General features: G+C 43.4%; 1 protein-coding gene across 1 annotated transcript in view; it reads right to left on the reverse strand.

Moving 5' to 3' along the window:
• Positions 1 to 6,075: 6,075 nt before the first annotated feature.
• STX12 (syntaxin 12) overlaps positions 6,076 to 12,112 on the reverse strand; it is a 50,431-nt gene continuing 44,394 nt past the window's right edge. Inside the window, exons 8-9 of the mRNA XM_049774994.1 lie at positions 10,684 to 10,766; positions 6,076 to 7,513 (exon numbers count right to left, since the gene is read on the reverse strand). Coding sequence (XP_049630951.1) covers positions 7,421 to 7,513; positions 10,684 to 10,766 — 176 coding nt within the window. The 3' untranslated portion in view covers positions 6,076 to 7,420. The remainder of the gene's footprint in view (positions 7,514 to 10,683; positions 10,767 to 12,112) is intronic.

The following is a 12,112-nucleotide window of genomic DNA, read 5'->3' on the forward strand; positions in this document are numbered from 1 at the left end:
TGGGCCTCGAGGGCTTTCAGTGGTCCTCAAACTATGGCCCGCGGGCCACATATTGTATTTGTATCTGTTTTGTTTCTTCATTGCAAAATAAGATATGCAGTGTGCATAAGAATTCGTTCATAAGTTTTGTTTTTACTAGAGTCAGACCCTCCAGTGGTCTGAGGGACAGTGAACTGGCCCCGTTTAAAAAGTTTGAGGACCCCTGGTTGAACCAGTATTGTCTGGGCAGCTGCCCATCACCCATTCGGTTTATGACAACTGGGCAGGCTGGAAGCGGGTGGATCCCATCAACAGTTCAGTCACTGTGCGTGATTGACGGCTCATCAAGTTGACTCCTGGGGAGTTTACTTTCGACCACGCAGGGCCACCTCCCCATGAAAGAGGCTGCGCACACAGAAGTGACTTCATCTCTAGATCGCCACTAGAGACGTTTCACTCGGATCCTCTCAGGCATTGCACACAACACTCGGAATCTGTAGAAGATTCGCTTAGAACAGTTGGTGAGTAAATTCAAACCAATCCTTAGGATTCCAAAGGTCGTCCTTATTTTACCACCACTGTCCCCCCCTCCTTTTTTTTTCTTTTTGGCCTTACCCGTCGCTCAGGGATTACTCCAGGCTCCACCTTAGAAATCGCTCCTGGGGCCCGGAGAGATTTGCAAGCAGGCGATCCAGGACCAAAGGTGGTTGGTTCGAATCCCGGTGTCCCATATGGTCCCCCGTGCCTGCCAGGAGCTATTTCTGAGCAGACAGCCAGGAGTAACCCCTGAGCACCGCCGGGTGTGGCCCAAAAACCAAAAACCAAAAAAAAAAAAAAAAAAAAAAATCGCTCTTGGTAGGCTGTGGGGAGGGAGAGAACTACTATATGGGATGCTGGGTCCATCCCAGGTCGGCCAAGTGCAAAGCGGCGTGCTAAATTTTACTAACAAACATCCATCTGATGCCGAATTATTTCTTTCGTTTTTGCAGGAAATGTAGATGATCTGACTTGCAGTTTTCTAAAAAATAAACTAATTGTAAAATTAACATTCACCCAGAATCAGCATTGCACAGATAAGGAATCCAGGACTTCAAGATTTTGCCCTTTGGCATTTTTTTCCAAGACTCAACACTGAGCCACAGTTTAGTGAGTTGGATTTTAGTATCAAGTCTTTCTTTTGGTTTTGGGTCACACCTGGTGGCGCTCAGGGGTTACGCCTGGCTCTGTGCTCAAAAATCACTCCTGACAGGCTCTGAGGGCCTTATGGGATGCTGGGATTCGAAACACCGTCCGTCCTGGATTGGCTACTTGCAAGGCAAACGCCCTACCGCTATGCTATCTTTCCTGCCTTTAGTATCATGTATTAAGGACAGAGAATCATCTTTAGTAATTAAGCTTTTTTCAGAAACTGTAAATTCCACTCAGCAAGGATGTTTTGGCTTTGGGGCAGTGCTCAGGGGTTACTCAGGGCTATGCGCTCAGAAACCGCTATGAAGGCTGGGGGATAGCCCCGGTTGGGAGGGACGGACATGTAAGGCAAACACCCTAATCACTTGTGCACTGGCCCCAAGATGTTAATTGATCAGATAACTTACCAAATGGCTGTTAACTTCTTCCTTTTGTCTAACTCCAAAGAAAAAGTATGCTGACAAGAATTTTCCTATTTTTGGTTTTAAGAAAACAGGCCAGGGGCTGGAGAGATAGCACAGCAGTAGGACGTTTGCTTTGCATGCAGCCAACCTGAGAGGGACCTAGTTCGATTCCCAGCATCCCATATGGTCCCCCAGCCTGCCAGAGGCGATTTCTGAGTGCAGAGTAAGGAGTAACCCCAGAACAGCGCTGGGTATGACAACCAACCAATCAATAAATAAAGTTTAAAAAAAAATAGAAAGAAAACAGGCCAAAACAGATTGGCGCCCTCCTTTGCATAAGGACATGGTTCTAGAGATGAAATCAGATACTAAAGCCTCTAGGAGGCTGAAGAAATAGTAACAAAAATAGGAAGCTTGCCTTGCATCTGAACAGAACTCAGTCCTCAGCACTCCCATAATGATCCCGTCCCCTGCCATGAGTGATCCCAAAAGCCAGGAGTGATCCCAAGAGCCAGGAGTAAGCCCTAAGCAAAGCTGGCACAAAACAAAAGCAAAAACAAGTTTAGAGCTTGGGGTCGGAGCGGGGCACAAGTGGTAGGGCATTTGCCTTGCACAGGCTAACAACCTAGGACCGACCGCAGTTCGATCACCCAACGTCCCTTATGGTCCCTCAAGCCAGGAGCAATTTGTGAGCATATAGCCAGGAGAAACCCCTGAGCATTATGGTGTGGCCAAAAAGAAAAAAAAAAGTTTAGAGTCTAACAGAAAATACAGATTACTTTCATCTACAGAGACTAGGCCTTTGAGGTTCCATGTCCCTTTCAGACCTGAGGTGGTACTGAAGACCTCTCCAGCCTTCTATGACTAGTTTATCAACTTTACTTTTATCTGCTCTTGTGTATCCATTACCCACTCCCTTCTAGCGCCCATCCAAGAAATTTTAAAACTATATTCTTACCCTGTGTCCAGTCAGCTGATAGACTGGACTCTGATGTAGTACAGGTTACACATACCTAGGGCTTATAAAGCAAAATGCTCTTTGTTTGGGCACCAATGATGTCAGTATAACCCAGTAAAGTGAAGTGCAGCAGCGTAGGTGTTAGTCTTGAGATGGGAAGGTGCTTTTGGGTTTTACTCTTAGCAAAGTTATTTTTGTTTGTTTTTGGGCCACATCCTGTGGCACTTGGGTTATTCTTGGCAGGCTTGGTGGACCATATGGCATGCCAAGGATCAAACGTGAGTTGGCTGTATGCAAGGCAGACACCCTACCCACTATGCTATCTCTCTGGCCCCAAAGGTTAATTGCTTTTCTTTCTTTTTTTTCTTTTTTTGATTTTTGGGTCACACCCGGTGGCATTCAGGGGTTACTCCTGGCTCTATGCTCAGAAATCGCTCCTGGCAGGCTCGGGGGACCATATGGGATGCCGAGATTCGAACCACCGTCCTGCATGCAAGGCAAATGCCTTGCCTCCATGCTATCTCTCTGTCCCTCCTTTCTTTTTTTTTCTTGCTTTGTTGGGCCACACCTGGTGATGCTCAGGGGTTACTCTTTAGGGGCTATATGCTCAGAAATCACTCCTGGCTTGGGGGATCATATGGGACATGTTGGGGGGGGGGGGGAATCGAACTGCAGTCTGTCCTAGGTTAGCACATGCAAGGCAAATGCCCTACCACTTGTGCCACTGCTCTGGCCCAAAGGTTAATTTCTTTTTTTTCTTTTTTTGATTTTTGGGCCACACCCGGCGGTGCTCAGGGACCATAGGGGATGCCAGGATTCGAACCAACCACCTTTGGTCCTGAATCAGCTGCTTACAAGGCAAACGCCGCTGTGCTATCTCTCCGGCCCCAAAGGTTAATTTCTTAAAGACTTTTTTTAGAATGATGTTGTAAGACTCTTGAAATACCTTTAAGTGATCAAATGAAGACAACCAATTTTGTGTTTTTGTACTTGTAGTACAAGCAGGAGTCAGAGAAAGGAATAAAGTAGTTAACAAGATGCTGGTAGAAAATTGGGTAGAAACTGACGTTACTCTAAATATTTAGGGAAAGCGTCATCAAAGGGATGGGTTATGATATTATAGTTGAAATCTGAGTGCTTTTGATTAAATCTTGGCTTGCCTTAGACATTCCTAAATTTGTGCCCATGGGCAGGTTACTTACTGTGACTCGGTTTCCTAATCCATAAAAAGCAAACAAGATGGGGCCAGAATGATAGCACAATGGTAGGGCTTTTGCCTTACACGCGGCTGACCCAGGACTGACCTCGGTTTGACGACCAGCATCCCATACGGTCCCCACAGCCTGCTAGGAGCAATTTCTGACCACAGAGCCAGTAGTAACATAAGTGCCACCAGGTGTGGTGCCTACCCTCCCTCCTATTTCAAGTTTTCTATTTCTTTTTTGTTTTGTTTTGTTTTTGGGTCATACCCGGTGATGCTCAGGGATTACTCCTGGCTCCAGGCTCAGAAATCGCCCCCAGCAGGCACAGGGGACCATATGGGATGCCGGGATTCAAACCACGGTCCTTCTGCATGAAAGGCAAATGCCTTATCTCCATGCTATCTCTCCGGCCCCAAGTTTTCTATTTCTATTTCATGTTTTGCCAGCTTTAGTTGGGGAGGGGGTTGTTTGGGGGCCACGCCCAGCAAGTGCTCAGGCTTACTCCTGGCCCTGTTCTCAGGGATTACTCCTGGCAGGCTCAGGAGACCCAATGAGGCATTGGAATCGAACCCAGATCAGCTTTATGTAAGGCACATGCCCTATCTATTGTACTATTGCTCTGGCCCCAAGTGTTGATCCTGAACACAGCACTAGCAATGTGCTGCTAGTAGAGACTCTTAGGTGCTCTGTTGTGTATGTAAACATTTTATGGGATTATTATGTTACTGACCATACCCTGATCAGTGTGACCTGGCATTCTGCCCCCTCTCTACGGTGGTACCTGATTCTGCTTCCACCATTGGGTGGTACCTGATTCTGGGGGATAAAAACAAGGGTCTGTGGAAGGCGAGAGGCTTTTGGCTGGAACTGATGCTGAGGCTTTGGATTTCAGTCTTGTCCACCAAATAAAGCTAATATTTCCACAAGCCTGACTGTCTGTGAGCTGTTTACCCGCCGTTTCACCTCAGAACCGCCGGTAGACGCTTGCTCCGAGCTGGAGGGAAAAGACCTCATCCTCCATCCGTCCATCAGTCAACCTCTTCAGGGGCTGACTTGCAACAGGGAATCATACCAGTGATGCTTGGGGTGGGATGCACACAGTGATGCTCAGAGGTTACTTCAAACTCTGCACTCAGAAATAGCTCCTAGTGATGTACAGGGCTAGGATGCTGGAACTCAAACTTGGCTTGGATGCATGCTGTACTTTCGCTCCCCTCACCTCAAGTATTTTTTTTTTTTTTTGGGCCACACCCTGTGACGCTCAGGGGTTACTCCTGGCTATGAGCTCAGAAGTTGCTCCTGGCTTCTTGGGGGACCATATGGGACGCCAGGGGATCGAACCGCGGTCCGTCCTAGGCTAGCGCAGGCAAGGCAGGCACCTTACCTCCAGTGCCACCGCCCGGCCCCCTCAAGTATTTTTTAAGTAGCTGATAGAAGACATGTAGTAGATCAGGGTTTCACAAGGGTGAACAAAGCACAGATAAGATTCTGTGAACAAATTTATTAGGTCCATCTAGAAGAAAAATCTCTTGCCAACTACCACAATTCCTAGTCCATTGAAATTCTAATTCACATTTGCTCCCAATGGCTACTTTATGATCACTACATCACACAGAACAGAATTGTGGTAGATTTTACCCAAATGGAATAGTTTCTCACAATTAAGACATTTTTGTGGGCCCGGAGAGATAGCACAGCAAGGCGTTTGCCTTGCAAGCAGCCGATCCAGGACCAAAGGTGGTTGGTTCGAATCCCGGTGTCCCATGTGGTCCCCCGTGCCTGCCAGGAGCTATTTCTGAGCAGACAGCCAGGAGTAACCCCTGAGCACCGCCGGGTGTGGCCCAAAAACAAACAAACAAAAAGACATTTTTGTTTCCTAGAGTACTACAAAAGACATATCCAAGTATAGCTGTAATTTGGAGCTGAAGAAACAGTGCTCATAAACCAAGGAATCAGTCCTGATGCTACTTTAGGGAAGAGTAATACCCAAGGGGGCCGGAGAGATAAATAAATGAGTTAGGTGAGTAAGGTGCTCGCTCACCTTGCATGTAGCCAAACCAGGCACAATCCCTGGCACCTCTTGAGGCCCACCAAGAGTGATCTCAGAACATAAAGCCAGAAGTAGCCCCTGAGCCCTGCTATTTTTGTGCCTCCCCTACAACAAAACAGAGTAATACCCAAATCACTCCATTCAAGTCAAGTATGAAGCAGCACCTCTTCTACTCCCAAACTATTTTCACCTCTTCTCCAGTTTTCATGCAGTCTCAATTTTTCTCAAGACAGTTATTATAGTACCTAATAACTATTACATTTGGATGTTAACTGATAAAAAACTCACTACCAAAGCTTTTAAAAATGTTTATTTATATGAAGTAGGTAGAATAGTGCCAGAAACTTAAGCACTGGGATCCTTCTGTCCCTATTGTTCACATTAGTTAAGTACAAGAAGATTAAGTAACATTAAAGAAAGTAGAAAAAACTTATTCAGGGTAGTTAAATCACTAAGACTGAACTGACAATTTTTGCCAGCTTCACATTTAAGTGAAAGCCTAATAAATTTACATTTCCTTTAGTTGTTCTAGATCTGTGAAAAGGGAAGTGGACAACATTTATATTGCAAGACAACAATATTTACTGAAACATTTCTTTGTCTAAGACTATGCTTGTTCATAAATTAGGATAGGTCTACCATCAGTCACCAAACAATTATTTACAAAAAATGAACCTGTTCTTTGCTTTATCACCAGGTTCACACCACTAAATTTTACACCAACTTAGTGTGGTTTTCTAAATCTTTCTGCCATCAAATTCCCAGTAACCCTTATAGAGTCGGGTGCAGTGTCTGACAGCAATATTCATCATTCACCAGGAATGTAGAACCACAAGTGAAAAAAAAAATTAATTCATTCCAAGCAATTCTGATTTGCTTTCCAAAAGCATGCTTCATCTAATTCTTCCTTTCTATAGAGATAGGTGGAAGACAAACCCCACTCACAGAATATTATAGTGTTAACTAAATTAACCTCCTTAAAAAGTGAAAAGATGGCTTAGTGTATATGGACAAACTGCTAGATGGCACTAGCAAATAAACTTTAAACCCAGATTAACAGATACCACCAACAACTGACCACCTCAAATAGATACTTCTGGGTCACATGTGCAATATTTTCCTCAAATACACTGCAAAATATTTTAAAGCAGTTAGGCTTCTTATATATTCAAATCCAAGTGTTAAATAATAAAAAACTACTGGGTGCGTTATTATACAGTTTCTGACAGACTCCAATATGGTGGATGTCAGTAGGTAACTATTTCAGTTGCTAGTATGGTTAATCTGTATATACATAAAGACAGTATTACAAGACTGGAGTGTCACCTATCAAAACAACATCTAGGATGGAATTCTTAGCAAACACTTGGGATGAAGGGCAATTAGGATACCAGAGAAAGCAAATTTCACATAAATTAATTCCTAATTTGAGAAATCAATAAAATTATACATAAATTGATAAATACTGTCTCCATAGTTCACTAATTCCAAGGAATAATTAGTAGTTAGTTTCTAACTAAATTATTACAGGACATTCTGGAGTATGCTCTTTTCTTGTGATCAGATTGTTCTGGCAAGACTCCAACCCGCATTTACCCTCAAAAACAGCTTCGCAGGAGAAGGCTCTGAGGAAAACACTTCATTTATAAACTAGATACAAAATAAGTGCCAGGATTGTAAGCGTCACTGTCAGGACAAGCACCAGGATACAGATCTTCTTGCGGGATTTTTTCTGAGAAGAGAAATATGTAAACAGGACACTCAGGAAATGAGTAAAATCTTATACCTAAGACTTCAACAAGAGGGTTTCATATAATACATATGTATGTGTATATATATACACTATAGAATATATGAAAAATATATATGAAAAAAATGAAAATATATATAAAATTTATATGCAAATATATAATTGAATATAATTTCATTTATATATGATATTATTATATAGAATGTTACATATATATGAAAAAACATACATAGTTCTCTCTGCAAATCAAAATGAACTCTACCTATGAAGGATTATGCAGGGGCTGGGGAGATAGCACAAAGGTAAGGCATTTGCCTTGCATGTGGCCCAACCCAGGATGAACCGGGTTCAATTCCCAGCATCACTCACACACACACACACACACACACACACACACACACACACACACACACACACACACTTACTTCCTGGCATCCCATATGGTCCCCCAAGCCTGCCAGGAGTCACACACACATACACACACACACACACACACCACCAGCAGTCACACACACATACACACACACACACTTACTCCCTGGCATCCCATATGGTCCCCCAAGCCTGCCAGGGGTGATTTCTGAGTGCAGAGCAAGGATTAACTCCTGAGAGCTGCTAAGTGTGGCCCAAAAAACAAACAAGAAAAGATACATTGCCATATCATTCTTAGAGGCAGGAGAGATAACACAGTGGTGGGGTATTTTCTTGCATGCGGCCAACCCGAGAGGGACCTGGTTTGATTCCCAGCATCCCATATGGTTCCCCAGCCAGCAAGGGGTGATTTCCAAGTGCAGAGCCAGAAGTGGCTCCTGAGCTCTGCTGGGTATGGCCCCAAAAGCAATCGATCACTCAATCAATAAATAAAGTTTTTAAAAAAGATTATGCAGACTTTCTCCACCCCAAAATCTCAAGTTACCTAATTTTAGCTTCCCAATATTTGTATATGTTATTTAAATAAAAGTTGTATGCCTATAATAAACTTACGCTTGTTGTAAAAAATAGAGACAAGCAGAAAGAAAACACCCACAGATAAAATGGCTGAGTTTTTTTAATTGTATTTCTTTCTTTTCAGTTTTTGATTTTTGGGCTATACCCAGTGGCACTCAGGGGTTACTCCTGGCGCTGCACTTAGAAATCACTCCTGGGATGGGCCCGGAGAGATAGCACAGCGGCGTTTGCCTGGCAAGCAGCCGATCCAGGACCAAAGGTGGTTGATTCGAATCCCGGTGTCCCATATGGTCCCTGTGCCTGCCAGGAGCTATTTCTGAGCAGATAACCAGGAGTAACCCCTGAGCACTGACAGGTGTGGCCCAAAAAAACAAACAAACAAAAACAGAAATCACTCCTGGGGTCTGGAGCAATAGCACAACGGTAGGGCATTTGCCTTGCATGCGGCAGACCTGGGATGATTCCTTATTAGATTCCCAGCATCCCATATAGTTCCCCATAATGCCAGAAATGATTTCTGGGTGCAGAGCCAAGAGTAACCCCTGAGCACTCCTGGTTTGGCCCAAAAATAAAATAAAATAAAATAAAAAAATCACTCCTGACAGGTTCAAGGGACTATATGGGATGCCAGGGATCGAACTCAGGTCAGTCTTGAATCAGCAGCATGTGAGGCAAATGCCCTACGCTGTGCTATCACTCGGCCCTATATTTCTTTTTTATCTTTTTTTTTTTTTTGGGTCACACCCAGCAGCGCCCAGGGGTTACTCCTGGCTTCATGCTCAGAAATCGCTCCTGGCAGGCTCGGGGGACCATATGGGACGCCGGGATTCGAACCGATGACCTTCTGCATGAAAGGCAAACGCCTTACCCTCCATGCTATCTCTCCGGCCCCTCTTTTTTATCTTTTATCTATGCAGGATTTGATATAACTGGGCTTATCATTTTTTTACTTTTCCTCACTTAATTTTATGATGTTTTATAATAAATTTCTCAGAAAGCTCTTTTAATTCCTACATAACAATAAGTGGATGTAGAACACTTTATTCTTTATTAACTGACACTATGTCACTGTTTTAAAAAGTAAACAATACTATCGTGTACAAAGTTCTTAAAGAACATTCCCAGTCTATAAGAAATTATAGTCGGGACCGGTGAGGTGGCGCTAGAGGTTAAGGTGTCTGCCTAGCAAGCGCTAGCCAAAGAAGGACCGCGATTCGATCCCCTGGTCCCATATGGTTCCCCAAGCCAGGGGCAATTTCTGAGCGCTTAGCCAGGAGTAACCCCTGAGCATCAAATGGGTGTGGCCCAAAAAAACAAAAGAAAAAAAGAAATTATAGTCATCCTAAAAATTGTAAAATAACTGACATGCTATTTATTTCTGAAAAGCCATGCCATATCACCAAGAGGCAATAGGAATAAGCTTTCATAATACATGTATATTGAAATAAAGATCCAGATCAGAGTAACAAAACTGAGTACAACTAATGCAGAAGAATATCACTTTATAGAAAATAGGATGATGGGAGCCAGGAAGGTGGCACTAGAGGCAAGGTGTCTGCCTTGCAAGCGCTAGCATAGGACGGACAGTGGTTCGATCCCCCGGCATCCCATATGGTCCCCCCAAGCCAGGGGCGATTTCTGAGTGCATAGCCAGGAGTAACCCCTGAGCGTCAAACGGGTGTGGCCCAAAAACCAAAAAAAAAAAAAAGAAAAGAAAAAAAAGAAATAGGATGATGAACATTGACAAAGATAGGTAACCCCAAATGATAAGCACCTATTTACTTGTAAATAGCAATAGGAGTTGATTATATCTCTCCCCACTATTGTTTTTTTTTTTTTTCGGCCACACCCGTTAGATGCTTAGGGGTTACTCCTGGCTATGCGCTCAGAAATTGCCCCTGGCTTGGGGGGACCATATGGGACACCGGGGGATCGAACCGTGGTCCTTTCCTTGGCTAGTGCTTGCAAGGCAGACACCTTACCTCTAGCGCCACCTCGCCGGCCCCTCTCCCCACTATTGTATAGTCAACATAAAGTCCTACTTTGTACATTATATGTACATTTGTATCTCATCCTGAAACAAATTTTAGCTATTTAGGATATAAAATTAGCTCAAGTTTGCAGATGTTCTCAATGTGCCGGTGTGGTCTGATGGCCCATAATGTGTGCAACATAGACTGATTTCCTGTGTTAATTGCTTTTACCTGATAATATGCAGCTCGTTGTAACTGGTCAGTGGCTCTTTCTACATGAACTTCTGAGCTTTCCACATTGGCTTCTATACTATCTGCAATAAAAGGACAGTAGATATTTTACTGCACTTAGCTAATTCAAGGCTGCAAAGTAGATATGGAAAGTTAGGGTTCTGGTTTCACCACCAACATTTCAAATATCCAGGCATGAAATAAAAGTTACTAATTTTTTAAAGTTAACTCTTTTCTCTGGAAATAAACACTGAACATTAGGAGTAAAAGGTTAGAGAGTTTATGAAAGGTTATCTAGAGCTACTCCTAGATTTCTACATGAGAGAGGGGGTACTGCTCCTGGCTATGCTTGGGGAACTGTGTGGGGTTGGGGAAGATAGTTTAAGGGGCTGGAACAATGACTTTGTTGGGTTTTTTTTGGGGGGGGGCTACACCCGTTTGATGCTCAGGGGTTACTCCTGGCTAAGCTCTCAGAAATTGCCCCTGGCTTGGGGGGGACCATGTGGAACACCGGGGATCGAACCGCGGTCCTTCCTTGGCTAGCGCTTGCAAGGCAGACACCTTACCTCTAGCGCCACCTCACCGGCCCCGGAACAATGACTTTGTAAATGGGACCCCTGGGTTTGATTCTTGATACTACATGGTTCCCCAAACACTTGCTAGGAGTGCCTTTTCTCAAAAGAATGCACTACACTTATGGAGCAGGAAAAAAATGAATATATAAAAAATGTATGTACCTACATACATGAAAAGTGGGCGCAAAAATAAAGCAAATGGGGTTGGAGGGGTGTTTCCATGCTTTGCAAGCAAGAAGTCCAGGTTACATCTCTTCCAAGCAAAGCTGAGAAATACCAAGCCTCTCCCCATCACAGATCTAGGAGTAGCCACTGAGCACTATTACCATGTGTGGCCCCAAAATATACACAGTAGAATATGCAACTCTAAAAAGAACGAATATGAATACTATGCAGCTCTACAAAGAACAAAATCATGCAAATTTTCACAACATGGATGAAATTAGAGGATATCATGCTGAGTGAAGTCATTCAGAAGGAAAGGGAGGATACAGAATATTTCTCTCATATACGGGCAAAGATTGCCACAAAGGGCAAAAGGCAACACATAGAACAGATCCACATACTGAATATTTGTTGGGGTCTTTTGGAAGGAAGATGTGTGCACCAGTGATGAGTGTGGTGTTGGGATTACGTACACGAGAAACTGTCATTAACAGTATTGCATATCACAAAAAATAAAAAAATAAAGTTAAAATTCTGAGCAAAGGTTATAAAAGAGATCCTTGTAGTACTTTTACAACTTTAAATTTGAATTTTTTTCCAAATAAAAAGTTTTAAGTGTTATTTTTACCCTAATTCTATAAATTTTGGGGGATAAAATGTGGGAAGCTACGCTATGAAGCCAAAACATA

Source organism: Suncus etruscus, chromosome 6 (assembly GCF_024139225.1).
Source record: "Suncus etruscus isolate mSunEtr1 chromosome 6, mSunEtr1.pri.cur, whole genome shotgun sequence".
Taxonomy (NCBI): Eukaryota; Metazoa; Chordata; class Mammalia; order Eulipotyphla; family Soricidae; genus Suncus; species Suncus etruscus.